General features: G+C 36.9%; 1 protein-coding gene across 3 annotated transcripts in view; it reads right to left on the bottom strand.

Annotated features, from left to right (window-relative positions):
- LOC149086774 (potassium channel subfamily T member 2-like) overlaps window positions 1-23,170 on the bottom strand; it is a 292,063-nt gene that overhangs the window by 56,523 nt on the left and 212,370 nt on the right. For all 3 annotated transcript variants that reach the window (XM_089231146.1, XM_089231145.1, XM_089231144.1), the window contains 2 exons: window positions 15,547-15,645; window positions 148-196 (listed from right to left, as the gene is read on the bottom strand). In XM_089231146.1, the coding sequence (XP_089087272.1) occupies window positions 148-196; window positions 15,547-15,645 (148 nt within the window). The remainder of the gene's footprint in view (window positions 1-147; window positions 197-15,546; window positions 15,646-23,170) is intronic.

Raw genomic sequence — 23,170 nt, 5'->3', positions numbered from 1 at the left:
TTTTTTATGCCATAAAATGCGTATTTACATGAATGTTAAAATTCAAGTGGTGGACGGGGAGATTACTTATGCTTGTACTAAAATAATCACTGATGTTATCTACAATTCTTCTAATCCAAAATTTTAGAATACAAATAATTGATTTACCTGTACGGACCATAAGGGTAAAGGACGGTCAACCCAGAATATCGCTCGCCTGCAATAGAAAAAAAAATGTATTAAATATTAATTGAATATAAAGAATTTTAAATTCTAGAAAGCAGATATATTTCTGCAGTGAAATAAGTTTGCATATGTTATAACCAACATCTGTACGTCTACATGTTAGTGCGAAACAAGGAAAAAAAAAAAATTCATGACAGCTCTTTGCACGACAACAATAATCTCAAACATTGAAAACATTCTAGTACGCAACAGGTCGATCGCACCTGTTGCTCAATCTTAGGCGGGGGGGGGGGGGGGAGGACTCTGTTCCATTGTTGACATTTCAACAATGAAACATGCCATAACAGTAAATCATTTGGGGCTATTTAAAGAGGTGTAATTTCACTTTTAGACGTGGGTTTTTAAACTTCATTATGGAACCAGTAAGGACTAGTCATCATTGTACAGTTGGTCGGCGCGAAAGCTTGAAACACGTGGACTTTATAATTGCCGTCGTGGAGGTTGATAGCCGGTAACGAGACGATAAACCAGTAGGTGTATGCTAGCCTAACTTATCGGACTTCCTAATGGATGACGTGCCCACCACGGTGGATGTTCTTTAAGGAGACATCAACGTGAAAATATCGAAACCTTTTCTAGAACAATCAGAATGAATTAGATTCAAAAAATATTGAATGACGTGAACGAAATGAATAATACATATAGGACGGTCCTTACCCCAGACGCGATCCCGGTGAGAAAATAATACTGGGGCTAGGTACGTCTCAACAATTTCGGGGGCATCAAAAATGTTTAGGAACTTCCCTCCTTCGCCACGCGAGAGGGGGATATCAGCATCTATTTTTCAGAACGTAGGACGTCTATCAGTAGTAATGCGGCGTCTATTTTATCAACCGTTCGTCATAGAGGTATGATCCCGTTTTTAAAATATGCTCAAAAAGCATAGAAAAAAATCTAAATTTTTATACGGTCCCCTTGTCCACTAATTTCACCACAAAATTGTTGCGCTGTCTATACAGTCTCTCTTGTGAGGCCCCTTCTTTCCTGAAAAAAAAATTTCCGCATGTATGTCCTATCAGTAGTAATGCGGCGTCTATTATTACCATTTCCAGGACACTCTGTATGTAGGAATGCTGCTCTCAGCATTATCCGTACAAAGTTAATTTAAAAACACACAACTAAATGTAAGTTTACTCAAATATTGCTGAAAATTTAGCACTGAAGGTAACTTTAAACTAATGAGAGAAAACGATTCCGGAAACCAGTGAAAATTTTAGAATTGTTGAATTAAAAATATTTGAAAGAAAGATTCCAGCAAAACACACAATATTGCAGCAATAGTGTTAGTATGCCTCGACCTCGACTATTGTTGTGTGGAGCTTGGGACGGGAGGTTTCCCTGGTCTAGGGGTATAGTAGCTGATAGTTTCAACTGTAATGGGTGCTTGGATAGGAAAAGGCTGGAACTCGAGGTCGAAGCTTTACGGGAAAAAGTTAGGGTGTTAGAGGGCCCGGTTATAACGGAGCCTCTGGTCGTCGAGCCACCTGTTGATGAAGAAGCAATCTCCACGTACAACGACAGTTTAGAGGGCGAATGGGTGGTCGAGGAAGAGGGGATATAGTGATAGGGGTTTAATCATCGGCGATTCTATGGTTAGGGAACTTGGGAACCGAGTGTGTAGGGATTTTTGGGGTTTCGAGCGCTGTTGTCTTCCTGGGGGGAAGATTGGCAACGTTCGAGACGTTTTTCATCGCCGAAAGTTGCCCTTGCGGGTGATTCTGTGGGTGGGAACAAATCAAGTAGGAACGAATATTAGTGAGTCTCTGTCAGAGTACCGGGATTTACTATTTTCCGCTAGGGAGGGGAGTTCAGATGCGGGAGTGATTCCAGTGCTGTCAAGGCGTAGAAGGGGGTATAGGAATAGGATCCACCAATTCAATATAGACCTGAAGGACATTTGCTCCTCACTTGGGGTCACGTTCTTGGAGCTTCCCGCATTTACCGATAGGTGGCTTCGTTCGGATGGGATCCATCTAAATAAGAGGGGGGGAGGGGTCTGGGAGGTTTACGATAGTCTTAGGTCAGGTTTTTTACTCCCAGACCTCGTAGTCGGGAATGGGGTTAGTTAATGGTAATCACAACAGTACTGACGGGGAATTACCCACCTCTGACTTGGATGGCTTCTCGATTGACACTAAACCACCGGGAAAATTAAAATGTGTGTTAATAAATGCCAGGAGCTTGGGTAATAAGAAAGATTTTTTAGAAACTATGATAGTTGTGGAGGGCTTGGATCTTATAGCCATTACAGAATCTTGGGCAAACGATGGGGATGAATCTTTCTTACACATCTCAGGATACGATACTTTTTTGAGAAATAGATCTGATAGGAAAAGGGGTGGAGTGTTGATATACGTGAAATCCTGTTTGAACGCTAGAGAGTGTAACGTGCAGAGAAGTGATATTGAAACCATATGGGTTGAACTTGAGAACAAAAGACGTCATAAGCTTATTGTTGGGGTTTGTTACAATCCACCGAATAGGGATCAAAATTATATCGCCAAAATGCATGATGAAATTTCCTACATGTGTAAGCGAAAGAGGGTTCTCATACTAGGGGATTTCAATTACCCGGGTATTGATTGGGAGAACCTTTCATCTGGAAATCAGTATGAAAGAGACTTTTTTAAGTTGGTGCTCGAAAATTTTTTGTATCAGCATGTATCAGGAGCCACTAGGGGTACTGCTATTTTGGATTTAGTTCTTACTAGTTCTGAGGATCTAGTTGAGCATGTTTCAGTGGAGGAAGAGTTTTCTTCCAGTGATCATCGTATCGTCAGATTTCACTGTAACTTTTCCTCGGGTAAGGTTGATAACAAAAGATTGGTTCCTTGTTTTCGGAGAACTAACTTTGATGTTTTGAGAGGAAGGTTAGCGGAAGTTTTCAAAGACCGGTTGAAATCAGTAGGGGTGGTAAGTCAATGGGAAGAATTTAGTACGAAGCTGTCCTCTGTTTTGCACGACGTCATACCCTTTGTTCGAAAAAAGCGTGTTTGTACATCACACCCTCTATGGTTCACGGATAGCGTGCGGAACCTTTATCTTGAAAAGAAAAGAGCATTCAGAGAGTATAAAAGTGGACGTGGTGACCTATCATTGTTTACTGATAAAAGAAGACTGTTGAAGAAAGCGATAAGGGATAGTAAAAAGGAAGTTGAATCTAGGTTGGCAGATAACATTGGCTCTGACCCAAAATCATTTTTTCGATATGTCAATAATGGATGTAAGGGGACAGTTGGCCCCCTCTCGATAGGAGGCTCTAAGGTAGAGAGCAATGTAGGCATGTGTAGTGCTTTCAATGACTTTTTCGCGTCGGTTTTTAATGGAGATAATGATATTCGATATACGGGTGTTGCATGGGGTAATAAAACCCTCAACGATATTCAAGTACAAGACGTGGAGGTCCTACATCTTATAGGGAAAGGTATGTGCAAGCAAAGCATCAGGACCAGATGATATCTATCCCAGGGTCCTCAGGGAATGTGCTAATGAATTGTTGGGGCCAGTCGCACAGATATACAGGAGTAGTGTTGCTGAGGGTATCGTCCCAAGAGAATGGAAACTTACTAACGTTGTTCCGATATTTAAGAAGGGTAGTAGAGAAGCGGTGTCAAATTATCGTCCAGTGAGTTTGACGAGCTCCCTCTCGAAAATTTTGGAAATTATCATCAAAATGCAGTTTGTGAAGTGGATAGACGAGAATAATGTATTGTCGGATAATCAGCATGGGTTCAGAAAGGGGAAGTCATGTGTAACTAACCTCCTTTGCTTCTATGATCACGTGACTAAGGCTTTGGGTAAGAGCAAAAATATAGACGTTGTTTACCTTGATTTCCAGAAGGCATTCGATCGGGTCCAACATGGCAAACTCTTGAATCGTTTACACGAGATTGGAATTGGGGGCAACTTGCTGAATTAGATAGAATCGTAGTTAAGAGATAGGTCGCAACGAGTTATGGTGAACGGGGAATTCTCTGGTCGGACAGACGTCACAAGTGGAGTTCCTCAAGGAAGTGTCCTTGGCCCCATACTTTTTTCACTTTTTATCGACAAACTCGATCAGGGTATCGATGGAATTACTAGCAAATTCGCAGATGATGTGAAGCTAATGGGGGTAATCGGGAATGAAAGCGATAGAGAGTTGCTCCAGACCAACTTAAACCGGATTGCAGCATGGGCAAATGAATGGAGCATGACTTTTAGCGTTGGTAAGTACATGGTCGCTCATTTTGGTTGGAACAACCCACGGCTCTGTTACGAGTTGAATGGTGTCACTATCCCGGATGCAACTAGGGTCACCGATTTGGGAATTCTCATTGACGAGCGACTTAGGTTTTGTGAACATTGTTCAGCGGTGGTCAAAAAATCGAATAGAATGCCTGGTTTCATTTTGAAAAACTCTCAACGCGTTCTCCTAAAGTCATTCTTCCGCTTTTTCGAGGATTAGTTCGTCCTGGACTGGAGTATGCTGTAAGGTTTTGGAGAACATACCTACAGAGGGACATGGAATTGGTTGGAGGGGTACAGAGAAGAGCTACGCGTGTCCTTGTTGGCACACAGGGCTTGAGTTATGAAGAGAGACTTCATTTTTTATATATGTTTACATTGGATGAACGTAGGTGTCGAGGAGATATGATCGAAGTGTTAAAAATTTTCAATGGGATGGATAGGATGGACCATGAACTTTTGGTACACCGCCAATCAACTGCTTTTACAAGGGGACACCAGTATCGATTGGTAAGGGACAATGCAAGGTTATGGTGTCGCAAGGAATTTTTCTCTAATAGGGTTGTCAATAAATGGAATAGCTTATAGGTAGTAAACTGTAACACAATTGACATGTTTAAAAAGAAGTATGATAAACATGTTGGGGTAAATCGAGAAGCTATTTATACTTAGAATAAGACAACCATAAGTATTCTTTATGGGCATTGTATAATATTTTATCATGTGTATATATTGTTTATAATTTGTGTTAATTGCATTTTTAATTGGGTTGCTGTTTTTTTTTTTTTGAAATATATGACATCCATATTTTTATGGATGTCATTTGCCTGTTGTGGTGATGTATTTGTATTTGTACAATGAAAATCGAGGATTAATGAAAGAATTCTGGAATTGATGAAAGAAATAATTAGAGTCTACGTGGAAATCCTGAATCAACGGAGAAAAGAATTCCAGAATCTATGAAAATCAAAAATTAATGAAATTAATAATTCTGCCATTGATGAATACTCAGAATAAACGCAAGAAATAATTCAAGAATTGGTGAAAGGGTTTGGCGACAGATCTGCACGTTGCATTTCCGTACAATCTAACCCTCTTAAACATCTTTTTTTTTTCCTTTTTAATCCCTGCTTTCTTTTATTCCCATCCTGAAGTGGATAGGTGTTCTATAGGGGCTGTATCCACATCACATTTTTAAAGTTCAACTATTTTTTATCGCTAGAATGTCGAATTTTTTTGGAATATTTCACTCCGAACTATTATTTACCCATAAATGTAACGGGAAAGTTGCTACAGTTGCAATTATGAATAACCACTGATCGCCTCGGCAAATTCGATGAATTTTTATGGTGGAGAAGAAAAAGATGGAAAGAAAGACAAGAAGGGCCTTTGTTTTCGCAAGTGCGGGAGAATGTGTCCCCAAATTCACCGTGTGGAACCGTCAAAACACCTGGTGAAAGATCTTCCAATAATTAATTATCGTGACTACGGGGAATCACAAAGCGCGGGGCTAGGCCGATAGCACCTGTTGCTCATTCTTAAGGGCGGCTCTGTTCCATTGTTGACATTTCAACAATGAAACATGTCATAACAGTAAATCATTTGAGGCTATTTAAAGAGGTGTAATTTCACTTTTAGACGTGGGTTTTTAAACTTCATTATGGAACCAGTAAAGACTAGTCATCATTGTACAGTTGGTCGGCGCGAAAGCTTGAAACACGTGGAATTTATAATTGCCGTCGTGGAGGTTGATAGCCGGTACCGGGACGATAAACCAGTAGGTGTATGCTAGCCTAACTTATCGGACTTCCTAATGGATGACGTGCCCACCACGGTGGATGTTCTTTAAGGAAACATCAACGTGAAAATATCGAAACCTTTTCTAGAACAATCAAAATGAATTAGATTCAAAAAATATTGAATGACGTGAACGAAATGAATAATACATATAGGACGGTCCTTACCCCAGACGCGATCCCGGTGAGAAAATAATACTGGGGCTAGGTACGTCTCAACAATTTCGGGGGCACCAAAAATGTTTAGGAACTTCCCCCCTTCGCCACGGGAGTGGTGGATATCAGCATCTATTTTTCAGAACGTAGGACGTCTTATCAGTAGTAATGCGGCGTCTATTTTATCAACCGTTCGTCATAGAGGTATGATCCCGTTTTTAAAATATGCTCAAAAAGCATAGAAAAAAATCTAAATTTTTATACGGTCCCCTTGTCCACTAATTTCACCACAAAATTGTTGCGCTGTCTATACAGTCTCTCTTGTGAGGCCCCTTCTTTCCTGAAAAAAAAATTTCCGCATTTTTAATTGCGATATTCGATAAGATATTTGAATTCAAACATCGGAGTAAAGTATGAAAGAACAGCAAAAACTAACGGACAACGCTCCTTTCCATTATTTACGGTATCCTTCCCCAACGTTTTTCCGGTTTTGAATTCGTGTATCTCAGCCAATATTGTCACTTCGAAACTTGGAAACATTTTTCTTGCCCTCATGAGAGAAGAGACACAGAAACAACTTTTTTATAGGGAAGACAGATGAATGAGGTGAGGGAGAGCGTATGAAAATTTAAATTTTTTTTGTTTTGTAACACACTCTTTATCACTCTGAAAACTGGTACAGGGTGATTTCTGAAAATATTTTGAGCATTTTCTAAATTGAAACGATATCTCTACGACGAATGGTTGATGAGATAAAGGCCACATTACAATTTCCAGGACACTCTGTATGTAGGAATGCTGAGAGATATCCGTACAAAGTTAATTTAAAAACACACAACTAAATGTAAGTTTACTCAAATATTGCTGAAAATTTAGCATTGAAGGTAACTTTAAACTAATGAGACAAAACGATTCCGGAAACCAGTGAAAATTTTAGAATTGTTGAATTAAAAATATTTGAAAGAAAGATTCCAGCAACACACAATGAAAATTGAGGATTAATGAAAGAATTCTGGAATTGATGAAAGAAATAATTAGTCTACGTGGAAATCCTGAATCAACGGAGAAAAGAATTCCAGAATCTATGAAAATCAAAAATTAATGAAATCAATAATTCTGCCATTGATGAATACTCAGAATCAACGCAAGAAATAATTCAAGAATTGGTGAAAGGGTTTTGCGCATAATTGCGTACTTCCGTCTCTGAGTCAGCTTTTGGTCACTTACATGCTTTCATACCCTATGGACACAATCCTTTTCACTCCTCGCTAACTAGGTCCTTTTATTTAGTCACTCCTATGATTACACACTCAATAGGTCACTCACTGGCGTGATACCTTAGTCTCTGTGCCACTGGTTTGATCATGCACGCATTTTGGTCACGCTTACAGAATACTTAAGTCTATCTTTTGGTCACTCACTGATCTGGCCACTCGCTCTTTAGGACATTCTTTTTGTCATTCACACACTTTCACACTATTTATGTCATTCACGTACTTGCACACTGTTTTTGCCACTCCCATGCATGCACACCCTTTTTATCACTCGCATTTGTGCACATATTTTTGATCACTCGTATGCTTGCACCTTCTCATGGTCACTCTTTTAATATCACACTGACCTAGTCCCTCTGTCACGTTCTTGATCGCTCACCCGACCAATCACTCTTCATGCAGACGGGTATTTATAGCTATATATGATGCCCTTACCCCTTCTAATTTTCCTCGATCACATTAAATTTTCCGACCGCCCTCTGAATTTGCCTCTCTGGGCTATAGCCAACTTTACCTCCCCCATCCGTGGATACGCCTCTGTGTAGAGATGACTGTGCGCTTCGGAACATACGCATTACAATGCGTCCATAAATTGCTTGTAGATTTTATGTGTGTGGGAGAACCGTCTGTATCTCCCTCCATCTTCTGATATACCGCTTTGACAGCTCGGAAATGTATCTCCTCGTCATGGACAAACGGTGTCTCTTCGATGACAGCACTGATGTCGCGGATATTGTCAAATGCACCTATCCAACTCGCAAGAACTTATTTGCCGCAGATCAATAATTGCATTGCCGGGGAAGATAATGGAGTACATGAATTCCAGAATCAATTTCGGTCTTGTTTGCAAACGTAACAAAACGCTTTTAGGATGGAATGCGGTCAACCGGAAGATACCTTTCAGAGCAGGATGTTGTTGTCCAGAAACTGGTGGATCTTTGAAAATGGATTTGGATCCATGGCCACGGACACGAGATACATGATGAATCATGCATTTGAGACGTTTATGATTCATCGATATTCGAAATCAATCAGTAATCTACTACCTAACCGAACGTGCAACTCGTAAACATTCATTTGGGGAATATCTAACGAATTGGTTACACACAGGAACGCGTGATTTTTATGTGCGTGTGTGCATGCACGGCTTTAACCTATCTATGTCATCGGAGTTATGATTTGTTTCGTGTTACATTTGGCTTCCATATTTGGTTGGTAAAACCTGCGTGATCACTATAAAGTCGGATCCACAAGCACTGTGGGGACCCATGGAAAAACCGTGGGAACTTCAATCCGTAAAAAAACCGGTTTTGAGGTGTGGAAACACTCACAGCCCGAGCTATCTTAATGGTAGAGTCATCGAGCTTATATTATATAGAGGGAGCATGACGTCAGCGGTCTCCGCCTTGGCAGTGCTGAGGGAAGGTGTCCCCCAACATCTTCGTCGGAAGACCACGTGATCCGGTGAAAACAAACACGATCTCCCATAGAGATCAATGTTAAAATTGCCGATTTTAACATAGAATTGCGGAAATTTAGTAAGGTATTCCGCCGCATCAATAATTTTAAAAATTGAATTGAATCCTCGATTTTCGAAATATTGAGTTCGCTTAGAGATACGAAGCCCAGAAAATTAAATATAAAATAATGAGCCAGATAATAAAATAATGACCCACTTTTAAGGTTGATATCCATGTAATGACATTAATTTCAGCTTTTTATTTATATCTCAAGCACGAAAATGAGAATTAATGTCTCCGTATTGTCTTATATTATCCAATTGCATCAATCCGTATAGTTTAGGATGTTTTGAAATTAATTATGGGCCCATATAAATTAAATTCCGCAGCTTTAATCAAACATTTTTTGAAGCAAAAACAGGCAGATTAATAACTTTAACCAAACATAATTTTAGCATTAATGAAAGATAATTCCAAGATTAATGAAAGATGCTTTCAGCATCGATGAAATTGATAATTCCAGAATTAATGAGAGATAATTTTAGTTCCAAAATAAATAGAAGTGATAATTCCAGAATTAATGAAAGTGATAATTTTAGTTCCAAAATAAATAGAAGTGATAATTCCAGAATTAATGAAAGTGATAATTTTAGTTACAAAATAAATAGAAGTGATAATTCCAGAATTAATGAAAGTGATAATTTCAGTTCCAAATTAATGAAAGAGATAATTTCAGCTCCAAATAAATGAAAGTGATAATTTCAGCTCCAAATAAATGAAAGTGATAATTTCAGTTCCAAATTAATGAAAGAGATAATTTCAGCTCCAAATAAATGAAAGTGATAATTTCAGTTCCAAATTAATGAAAGAGATAATTTCAGCTCCAAATAAATGAAAGTGATAATTCCAGCATTAATGAAAGATGATTCCAGAATAAATGAAAGAAAAATTCGTTTTAAAGACAGATAATTTCAGTTCCAAAATAAATGAACGCGATAATTTCAGTATTAATAATGAAAGAAATAATTTCAGAATTAAGAAAAAGGGATAATTCCAAAATTAATGAAAGAAAAATTATAGAATTAATGGAAGACATAATTCCAAAATCGATGAAAGAAGTAATTTCAACATTAATGAAGTGATAATTCCAATATTAATAAAAGCGGTAATTCCAGAATTAAAGTGAAAGATAGTTCTAAAATTAATGAAAGAAAAATTTTAGAATCAATGAAAGAAATAATTCTAGCATTAATGAAAAAATGATACTTCCAAAATTAATGAGATATAATTCCAAAATTAATGAGATATAATTACAAAGTTAATGAGATATAATTACAAAATTAATGAGATTTAATTACAAAATTAATGAAAGAGATAATGCCAGAATTAATGAAAGAGATAATGCCAGAATTAATGAAAGAGATAATGCCAGAATTAATGAAAGAGATAATGCCAGAATTAATGAAAGAGATAATGCCAGAATTAATGAAAGAGATAATGCCAGAATTAATGAGATATAATTTCAGAATCAGTGAAAGAAATAATTCCAACATTAGTAAAAGAAATAATATCTGCGTTGATGAAAAATAATTTCAGCAATAATGAAAGAAACAAATCCAGAATTGATTAAAGCAATTACTCCAGAAGTAATGAAAGAAATAATAATTAATAAAGAAATAATTCCATAATTAATTTCAAAACATCCTAAACTATACGGATTGATGCAATTAGATAATATAAGACAATACGGAGACATTAATTTTCATTTTCGTGCTTGAGATATAAATAAAAAGCTGAAATTAATGTCATTGCATGGATATCAACCTCAAAAGTGGGTCTTGCTAATTAATTTATATTTAATTTTCTGGGCTTCGTATCTCTAAGCGAACTCAATATTTCGAAAATCGAGAATTCAATTCAATTTTTAAAATTATTGATGCGGCGGAAAACCTTACTAAATTTCCGCAATTCTATGTTAAAATCGGCAATTTTAACATTGATCTCTATGGGAGATCGTGTTTGTTTTCACCGGATCACGTGGTATCCTTGCATTAGATGTAGACGACGTCGCGGCTGCTGGATGCTCCCTCCCGTAATATAAGCTCGATGGGCAGAGTTTGTGAAGGCCCCTCCTCCCCCCCCCAAAAAAGCTCAGAATCGCGTACAATTTTTTCCATGTTCTATGACAGCAAATCAACTACCCTTCCCTACAAAAAAAGATTGCTTCTTGCATTATGACTCGTGAAATTCAAGAAACAAATTTTCATAATAATTTGGATCCATTAAAAAATAGACATAGAGCATAAATACAGTGAGTATGCATGGAAATATAGCATAAAACATAATACAGTCGAATCCCTTTATAACGACGCCAAGAGACCGGAGGAATCACTTCGTTAAAACGAAATTTCGTTATAAAGGAATTCCAGATTCTTACATTGTTCCTATGTAAACTTATTTGGGGGGGGGGATTAGAAAAGTGTTCTTTAAAACGAGATTTTCGTTATAACGGTATTCGTTAAAACGGAATTCGACTGTATAATAGATATACAGGTTGCTTTCCGCACTTCGCTGTAGAACCGTTGATCTCACCGTAGAGGCACACTTCCATTTAGAAAACATATCCAAATAATGTGTAGACCTTAGATACGTCAATCATGTTGCAAAGGGTTATGCAGTTATATAAAACTTAACTTTTTATACGGACACCCTGTCCTCAAAAACCCAGTTGGAAAGTTTTTTTTCTGTCTTTCCTGAGGCCAAAAATATATATGTATATATATTCGCTGAGGTACTTGAATTCAACAATCGAAGAAAAGTTGAAAAAAGACAGCATATGCTAACGCATAACGTTTTTCTCCCCCGTTTATGCCGTTCTTTCTAAAATTTTCTCCAATTTTGAATTCAAATATCTCAGCAAATATTGCACTTCAAAACATAGATTTTTTTTTGTTGCCCTCAAAACGGACAGGGCAACAACTTTCCAGTTGGACTTTTTAAGAGAATATTCGTAGAAAAGGTTACTTTTTCCATTTTTCAATTAATAAAACAACCCCTTGCATCATAAATGATATATTTGAGTTTTTATTTATTATTTGAATATGTTACTAAGCCCGAAGTTGGCCAGTTTGCGAACTCACCGGCCCAGTCGATCCGGTCAATGTCTAAATTTCGGGCTTTCGCCTAGCTTTGGCCGGCCCTTACATGTCGATTCCTATGTATATGGATCACTAAGACATCGATATTCAGATTCCTTTGATCGTTAGAGTTGCCATAGTTAACCATAATTGTTATGGTTATCTACTGCTAATTATAAACGGTCATAATTATCACAAAAAAAAAAAAAAATACACCAACGTGGCGATGACCCCCGAATCATAGGGATCGATGTATAGGGCCCGGTGAGAACCCGAATTTCGGACATTGACCGGGGCAGCTGCGTCGGCAAGTTCGCGAACCGGCCAACGCGTTAAAAGTAACAGATACATTTTCTACTTGAAAAAGTATGCCTCTAGGATCAACGGTTCGCCAGTAAAACGCGGCAAAGGGGGATATAATGGAGTCACCCTGTACAACATTCAATGTGTGTCATCAACTGAAGCAGGGAATGATTTGAGAGCTATGGTAATGAGTTATTACGACAGGCTTTTCGCAGGAAAATGCGTTGTTGTGACATTGCTGGAAAATTATTTCTTGGAATTTTGCTCGTTACGTTAATTGGACTGATGATGATTATTAATAATAATAATAATATCCAGCTCATATCAATATTTGGGTTTTACATCAACGGAAATCAAAGTTAATGGTGTCATGGAAGTACCTTGAATTATTATTGTTAATTGAAAACAAAAAACAACACAACAAAAAAAACGACAATCCATAAGTTACGGTTTTGGAAGCGATAGAAACACACAAATGTATTAGTTTCTTCGCCATCGGAATAAAACCATGCCCAAATCGATTCAGCCAACTTATTACGAGGCAATTAATTTCAAACATAACGATTACTTTGTGAATATTCATCCGGGCATGGAGAAATTGTTTTCACCATCGAAATTTCGTGTTACAAACTTTCAAAAACAACCGAGAGACGTCGTAAATTGAAATATGTACAATCTTTCTCTCGAGTGAGTTACGCGGGAGACTGAAAATATTTGATCGTAATTGAAGTGGAGTTTAATTAATCGGGATTCTAATTACATCGCGGAATTATTTCGCTCATGCCATTCAGTTTGAATATCTTCACGTGTTCGATCCAATTTTTCCGCTTATAAGCTGGGGAATTGGCGTGGGGTGGCTGGGAGGTGAAACCCAGTTCAATTTCTCATTCATATTCATTTCTTTATTTTACGAATTTTCAGTTCGCGTCATTGCGTTAACTTGTAGGGTGTGGTGGGAAAAAAGTTCAAGGACAAAACTGGGAAATCGCCATACCTCAAAAACTTGCGGATGTAAATATATGAAAATTTTAGAGCGACAATTACAAGTAGAACTGAACATTTTCCAGTGCAAATTAATTTGTTGAGTACTGCACTGCTCCAGGAAAAAAAAATTGTTTAAAGTATAGTAAAGGTCAAAAAACCTGAAAGTGTAAGCACATTTGCGCACACACGTACGCACGTACTCATGCACGCGCAAAATTGAAAATTATGTGCAAAAATTTTTTGATCAAGAGAAGAAAAGAAAGACGCCTTTTTTTTCTTTATTATCGTTATCATTCGGGACGTCATTGATAGAGATAAGCCATAAATAACTGGTTGTGTAACCGTCTTTCATACGAGCTTGTTTGATGACTGCAATAGGAGGGATTATGTTTGCTTTCGTACTGTGTACAATTTCTATACCCTTCATCAGTCAAAATGTAACGCAAGAAAGTGCTTTATAGGAATAAGGAAAGGATGTCTCAATGATCACTCGAAAGGTTTCACCTGAATTGTCTTCAAACCAACTGTTTTTAGACTTTGAAACACGTGCAGGAGTATTGCTGTAATGAAACAAAAGATGTCTAAAAGTTACGAGAGGTGCCTCTGGAAATAGAAATTATTTCGAAACTGTTGTATGACCTTGACATTCCATAGGTCAGTAATATTGAAAACCATCGAGTCCATCTAAATTGCTTCTCATCAAAGAAAACATCCTCATCCCACTTGGTACCGAAAGATACATGCTGTGTGTGGCCAATTCGCATAGCTTTTCTCTGTGCTGTTTTACAAGAGCAGGTTGTACTTTTACCGCACATTTGAATTTATCTATTTTTAACACATAAGGCGCAGTTCAATGCGTGCAAGGCAATTTGCATTTCTTCTAAATTACGCAGAGAGATTATTTTTAATCAAATACTGTGAATAATCTTTTTTGATCACCTTGTTTTCCGCCGGAAAACGTAGAGCTCCACTAGTAATTATCGCTCTGAAATTTTCATATATTTACATCCACAAGTTATCGAGATAAAGATTTTTCGGTTGTCCTTAAACTTCTTTTCCACCACTTTATTACACACTAATTTTTATACAAACAGACTAAACCGCTGGTTTTTACCCTTTTCCTGACCCGCGTTATAACTGCCACATTTGAAATTGTGAAACTTTCGCAAATCGTCACCTATTATCAAGCATTGTTCCATTTTTTCCGATTGCAAGCTGATAACTGCTCCCCCCACAATAAATTTGACACCACTCATTGCTTTTATTTCCCTCACTATGATACAAAAACACTTGCCGTGACGTGTGTGGCTTTCTATAGGAAGAGATATACTTTTCTTTCGTGAAAAATATTTCTGTATTATATATATATATGCCGAGTGTATATTACTCTACTGTGCTGAAAGAAAGTGGAACACACACAATACCTATTTTTCTCGCTCTTTCTCTTATCCAACCTTGAACAAGAGCTGACTCCGCCCACTGGCACTTGATTGGTTGTGGAGAGGGAATGGAAAACGTGTTTTACGGTAAAAATACTGTCAACGCATTTTTAGAAGACTAAATATTTTGGGGTGATTGAAATAAAACTGATGAAGTTCAACGAGTTATTTCGGGATTGCCACTGAAAGGATTAAGCATTGATAATAATTAAATTTTAAGATTCTCCTTTTCTAAAGTCCTCACTAATTAGCGAAAAGATAGCAAATACAATCGACGCTCGTTACAACGAGCCCTTTTCCGTGAAAAACAGACGTTATATATCGGGTGGCGGTTGCATCGAAAGGGAAAAATATACAGGACAGAGTAGTGTCGTTTTTACAAACATTTGGGACTTATCCTAAATAGTTGTAATGAAATGGTCGTTACAACGAGCGTCGACCGTATATCGTTTCCATCATAAGAAATCACGTCACGCTTCAACATTTGAGATGAACGCACGGAAACAGACGCTATTTCGAATCAATGCAGGGGTAAAGATACTCACCAAATTATATGTCCTTCTTCGGCATTATTATCCGCAATGCTGTCACCTCTTTGATGAAGAGATTCATTTGCTGCTGCTGCAGTTTCTAGGCATCCATGGCTAGATTTCAATTAGATGAAGAATCAAGATATATGTGTGTTACGAATATCCATATGTATCTCAAAATATAGAAACTAGAACATTAGGATCAGGATATTTATTATTAAATACAGTTAATATCATCTCTTTAACTTGGTGAGAGAGTGTCGTTGAACAGAATACGCACTAGAGCAGTGGGGGTGCACAACCTCCGGTCCGCGAAAGGTGTTCCGGTAGAAAAGCATTAATAAACACACATGACATACAGGGTGATTTAGAAAAGACTGGCGTCCGCGCCTTTTACGTTTGTATACGGTTTCTTCCTCTTCTCCAGGTAACATTTGCATTCACGGTGTTCTTTTTCTCCCGATAAATTTCAACAGGAATGCCGTTTAAACGTTTGCGGAGCGGCCGTTTCGGAACGCGATAGCGCTTTTGCGTTTCATGTTAGACCACGCATTCTTTGATGATAATTGTTTGTATTAGTGTGTACTGTCACCTCTTAAAGTTTTTCCCCTATCTTTTCTGAATCACTCTGTATACCTATGCTGACCTTACTTCCTCTACAAAAAATACAAGAAATTGGAATTCCTACGGGAATTCAAATACCAGGCATCGCCAATTATCGTCATAACGTTGTCCTTTACCACTGAAAAATCGCCAATGGCGGAAAATCGAATGCTACTGCAAATCACAGTTGATTAAAATACCATTCACGAAAAATAAACGTTTAGTTTGACGAACATGTGAATTGAATATATATGTTATAGATGTGATAAATTTTTGGTTATTATACATATTTACCGGTTATTATGCACACTTACCAATCGTCTTGGTAAGTTTGATGAATACAACACTTTTATCGTCGAATATGCATGTTACCCTAGTGTCGTTGGTAAATTAGATAAATACTTGAAATTTATCGCACTTTGTGATTATGCATAATACCCTAGTGCAATTGGTGAATTAGATAAATATGAAAAATATTCTAAACGAGTCTAGTATGTGTAATGAATATAGTCAAACTGAATTATAATGATAAAAAATTTTACCTATCCCGATATAATCATACAATACATGTGTAAATTATCATGTATAGGATATCATATTGTACGATTTATCATGTTTGCCAACAACGCGACGCTTGGTTATTATGCATAATCGCCGGTAAAAGTGATAATTTTTTCAGTACTCATTAAATTTACCACCAACGTTTGGGTGTAATCATAGATAGGTAGAACCGCTCACAACCCCGGACTGATGCAAAGCAACTTACTTCCGTTACCTCAAAAGAGGCAGAGTTGTGGCGGAAAATCTAGCAAAGATATATAGTGGTGGCTCCTCTTGCCCCGGGCTCGCAAGTTTCGAATCACTCGCGTCGTTCTCCCCATGAAGACAGCCATCAACTCGATGCAACGTACAATCCATTTGACTAAAATGTATAGCTGAACCAAATGACCCCCCCTATATATAATAGCTGAAACCTATGCATAATCGTCTGTGAAAGTGATAAAGTCGGGGCAATTTATCAAACTTAGAAAAATTCTCGGCGATTATGTATAATTACCGGATTTATCACTCCCACCGTACTATACATGACCAAAATTACTTACTTAATTATAAATGCGATGATAATTATAGTCAGAACTATATCATCATATAGTTTATAAGGTTTAATAATCTTATACACTGATTTCAGAAAAAAAGGGAAAAAAATCAAGTAAGCTTCGTTGGGAAATATGAGAAAACGTAATATTGTTATCAAAATATGAGGATGGTATTAGAAAGATGGCCTCGTTATTACGAGCGTCGATTGTATTTTAGGTGGTACAATACAATACATTCAAAAACCGAAATTTGAATCCTTTTTGTAAGGCGCAAAACTAGCAAGTAATGAAATAAAACGATTAAAAAATTTATAATAATGCATATACTGTAAATATTGATTATGAATAAGAATAATTCTGTAGTTCATTAAATGATAAATAAAAATTGATGTGTTCAACATGGCACAACACAACAACTATGTTCAACATCACACGGGAATTCATTTTATGCAAATCCTCTTATTTCGCCGTATTTCAATCAAATAACAAACGAAGGTTCATTTCAATATGCTAGTGTATAGAAATTTAGGATTTTTTAGTGTTCTTATCTCCATAGGAAATTCATTTGCTTTCACTGTCACAAATGATATTTGGAAGCCTTCGATGTTTCAAATTTAATTGCATTACTTTTCAACGCCAGAAAATATATTTTTTAAATTTTTTTTTTATCAGCTGTAGTTCCTCAGGAATTCGCATAAAATTTTCGAATAAATATCTCTTATTTATAGTTCGTAAAATAAATGATAAAAAATATAGAGAGAAAAATGAAACGTAAGTGTTTAAATGGAACTTTAGTAGAGAAACTTTAATAAAACTTTCACAAAGAGCATAAAATATAATGCAATATATCTATGGATAATAAAATATTTCCACTACTTTATGTATAGCATAAAATTATTTAAATATTAATTCTCACGAAAAAAAGTTCTACGTTTTTATGTCCAACATATAAAATGTATAAAAACGAGATGAACATATTATGGAAGAGCGTTCTTTAACCTTTCTAAACCTGTGGACCGGTGAACATGTTTTAAAAACTTCGCGGACCGGCGGAAAGGAGAGAAATAATCTGCTGACTAGCAAAAGAGAAAGAAATTAGGAAAAACAGTTTGCTAACCAGCATAAAATGAATCAGTAAGAAGAATTATTTGCTGGTCTACTAAAAATGAATAGAGAATTAATTTACGGACCGACGAAAAATAAATAAATAAAAGTAATTTGCTCTGACCGACAGCAGATAAATAAAAAGATGGAACATCTTGCTGACCGGCCAAGAAAAAGAAAAAAATAATAATAATTAAAAAAAATTTCCTAATTGCCAAAAAAATAAATCATTAGGAAAAATAATCTGCTTACCAGCAAAAAAAAAAAGTAATAATAATTAGGAAGAATAGTTGCGGATCGACAGAAAAAGGAATAAATAGAAACAATTTGCGGACCGACCGAAAATAAATAATTAAATAGAAGAAATAATTTGCATCACGGCAACAGATAAATGAAAAGATGGAAGAACTTGCTGACCGACAAAAAATAATAATAATAATAAGGAAAAATTTATTTTGTAATTGGCAAAAAATAAATCAGTACGTAGAATAATTTGCTAACAAGCAAAAAGAAAAAAAAAATCAATAGAAAGAATAATTGCTGATCGGTAAAATAAATAGGTGAAATAATTTGCTGTAAGGCAACAGATGAATGAAAAGGTGGAATAATTTGCTGACCGGCAAAAAAGGCAATTTATAAGGCAAAAATAATTTTCTGATTAAAAAAAAATAACAATAATTGCGAAAAATAGTTTGCTAACCAACAAAAAATAAATCAATATGAAAATAATTTGTCAGTCAACTGAAAATGAACAAGTAGAAGTAATTTGTGGACCGACTAAAATAAATATAGAGGAGAAATAATTTGCTGACGGGCAGCAGAGGAATGAAAGTATGGAATAATTTCGGGCCGGCCAAAAATAATACACTGCTGGCCACCCAAATTGCAACACCAAGAAAGACAAGAGATATCGCAACAATATTTATTTTGTAGATAACATGTTGACCAAGCATCAAATGATTAAATTTATAGACTTCTGTGAAGTGTGGTTCCTGCCAAAATCAGTAGCCAGAGTAGCCGCCATTGTTGGAGATCATCGCTGCCACACGCCTCGGCATTGATTCAAAGAGACTTTGGATGTGTTCTTGGGGTACAGCAGACCAAGCAGCTTCCACGCGTTGCCAAAGTTGATCTGGTGTGGCAGCTGGGGATGTAATCTGGGTCAATCGTTGAGCAACCATGGACCACATGTTTTCTATCGGCGAAAGATCCGGAGAGCGAGCTGGCCAGGGAAGCAATTAAATCTGGCAATTGACGAAGAACCTTTGGACAATGCGTGCCACGTGTGGTCGCGCATTATCCTGTTGAAATATGGCTGTGGACAAGCCCTGAAGGTAAGGAAGGACAACTGGCTCCAATACCTCGGAGATGTAGCGCTGGCTTTTTAAAGTACAGGAAATGCGTACTAGAGGAGTGCGAGAGTGATATCCAATACCGCCCCATACCATAATACCCGGTGCAGGACCAGTGTGGCGGTGCATAACGCAGCTGTTCAGCATCCTCTCTCCACGGTGTCTCCAGACTCGAATCCGACCATCGTGGTGTTGCAGACAGAAGCGTGACTCGTCAGTAAAGACAATTTCATTCCATTGTGCCGTCCACATCCTTCTTTCATCGCACCATTGGCGGCGGAGACGTCTGTGGTTCTGCGTCAAGGGTAGACGAAGCAATGGACGTCTTGCGGACAGACCACTCTGCTGTAAACGGCGTCGAATGGTACGCGCAGACACTAGATGATGCGGTACAGACTGAATGTGCTGTGCTATGGTTCGTGATGTGGCTGAGCGATCCGTCACTGCCATACGCACAATACGCCTGTCATCACGTGAAGTGGTGCACTGAGGTGGATGCGATCGAACACGTCGGTCCGTCGTACCCTCCTGCATCCAACGATCACATATCCGCATTACAGTTGTTTGGTTTCGTCCAACACGACTACCGATTTCCCTGAAAGATAATCCACAATCTCGGTAGGCCACTATCCTTCCTCTGTCGAACTCGGATACTTGATCAAAAGATGATCGCTGTTTTCTACGAGGCATAACTGATCGTTTTTTTGAAAAAACCACAAGAAAAACACAATTGCCGTACTTCAAATCGTCGAAATCTCCAAGCCTTAAATAGCGCTTTGAAGTGGCGCCACAGGCGCGCGTGATGTGCGTCTGCGCTGAAATTCTAATCATTTGCATATCTCACCTCCGCTAATGCATGTTGTAAATTTCATATTATTTGCATGCTTCCTTCAGGGTGTTGCATTTGCGGTGGCCAGCAGTGTAATTAGAAAAAATAATTTTCTGATCAGCAAAAATGATTTTCTTATTGACAAAAAACAAATCAATAGGAAGAATAATTTGTGCATCGACTAATAAATAAATGAATAGAAGCAATCTGCGAACCGGCAGCAGATAACAAAAAAAAAGTGGAATAATTTGCGGATTGGCAAAAGATAAACAAAAAAAATGCGAGATAATTTGCGCAACAGCAAAAAATAAATAAATAAAATGAATAAAAAGAACTTTTTTGGACTGGCAAAATATAAAATAGACGGAGAATAATTTGCACACCACAGATAAACACAAATTTCAGAGGCAGCATTTCATTTTTTTTAAAAATCTGGAATTATGTAGCGGCTATATCGATTACGCAAGATTTTTTGCAGACCTGCAGAAAGTTCTCACGGACCATTGGTTGAAAAACATTGCCATAGAGATCGATAAATTATATTGATAAAGATAATTAATATTTATTTCAGCGGTGATAATGAATATTCCCGTTATTAAAGATTATTAATATTTACATACAAATACAAATACAACGCCACAACAGGCAAAATGCCCAACAGGCTGAGAAAAAAATGCCCATAACAAATATGGATGCCATATATTTCTGAAATAAATAGGACAAGTAATATGCGAACCGGCATTATTAATATTGAAATAATTAGAGATTGTAAACACACATTTATATTATCAGAGATTATTAATATTTATATTATTAGAAAGAAAACCGTGAGCAGAAATATTAATTAATTAAATGATAACATTGAATTTTTCAGTATCAAATTCTCCAATCAAGAATTTCGTACTTGGTCTTGAAGCGGCGAAGAATTGAGTACTAGTACGTGATAAATACGTATTTGACATTTTTTCACTATTCCTTCATATTAAAAAGAAAATCAAGATATTATCCGATTATCGATATTTTTTCCCCAAACCGACTACCGAAAATTGAAAATTAGAAAGAAAGAAAAAACCAATATTCAAATAAAAATATTATACGCAATAATCTATCGTAGGTCTAAACTAGTGATGGGCAAACTACGGCCCGCGGGCCAGATGCTGCCCGCCGAACGTGTTCCGGTAGAAAAGTATATACACGCAACTCAACAAATATATGGACTGACCATATTTCCTTCATAAAAATACAGGAAACAGAAAATCGGAATCCATACGGGATATCACAAATTATCGCCAAAAGAAAAAAAAAACTATCGAAGGAAAGTAAAGTTGGTCTTACAACCATAAAAATTGTATACGATGATAGCCATAGTAAATTACAGCGATAAAAATTGTCAAAGGCAAGTAAAGTGGCCAACTATCCCTGAAATTGCTGAAAAATCGCCAATGGCGGAAGGTAGAGAGCTTCCACAAGACGCAATGAGCGTCAATTTATAATTCACCCAAACAAAACGCATATATAACTTATGTTTGACAAATATATCAGATGAATACGTTTATATGACATGATAGTTTACATAAGTCATGAAAAAAAAAATCTTAATTCTGGATTTCAGAAGTTCTCTCTCAAGTAAACCTCATTGAAAATAAGAGAAACTTTTCCAAATAGTCCTTTCAACGGACAATATACTGAATATGGAACACGGATTCAGTAACATGAACTTAGTTTCTGCGAACAAGGATGTTAAAATTTTTGAATGTCTTCATACACGAAAGAGAGCATTTTCATTTTGCCGTTTTCCTCCATGCATATTTTATCCGTCATTCACCAGCTCTTTGATATTTATGTATTTATACACATTTTCATGTATTAAATATTTTCAGTCTAAAAACCGAGTATTTCGGAAAATATACGTTTACCTTCTGAGTCCTTCTATATACGATCGTTTTTCCAGGGCGTAATGTATTGTATATAAACGTGGTTGCTTGGGGTGATGGAAACATGCATTTTAAATTTTGGAATTTACCTTTTCTTCTTATTACATTAAAATATGAATGTATATGTGCGTGGAAAATGGATCTCTGGGGAATAGAGTTAATGGAAAAAAGTGAAAATATGGATTTATTCGGAAGAAATGGTTACTTTCATTTTGGAAGAATAGGAACTCACTTTGAGATAATATCTTTTATGCTTGTTTATATTTATCGATTTTTCTTTTACTCAACATACTTGGTTAAATTTAATTCTGTTTCTTACCTAACTGATCTAATAGACAAGTGGGATCTTATCCTATAAGTCGCAGGGGCTTCTTAGATGTGCGGTACAAGTCAAGGTATATATGTTGCGGTGAATGCGATAAATCCGGTTATTATGCATAATCAACCGATCATTTTGGTAAGTTTGATAAAGTTCCCTGGATTTAATTTTTTCCCAGGATTATTCATGACACCCAAGCGTCGTTGATAATAATGATAAAATAGTACTGAATTCTCACAAAATTAGAAGCGTTTTGACTCTTTAATGGAGAGCCGTCATCAGGACCTCGTGGTCTCGGACGACCAAACATAAACATCACTCCTTCAACGACTCATTTGTGTGATTTCTGACCACGAAGTCCTGATGACGGCTCTCCGTTGTAGAGCCGAAACGCGTCGACC

This window comes from Pholcus phalangioides, unplaced genomic scaffold, assembly GCF_987345545.1.
Source record: "Pholcus phalangioides strain wild (caught in Gottingen) unplaced genomic scaffold, Ppha-v1.0 ptg000004l_1, whole genome shotgun sequence".
NCBI lineage: Eukaryota > Metazoa > Arthropoda > Arachnida > Araneae > Pholcidae > Pholcus > Pholcus phalangioides.
The sequence above is the reverse complement of the archived record's forward strand: the minus strand, read 5'-3'. Positions and strand labels throughout refer to the sequence as shown.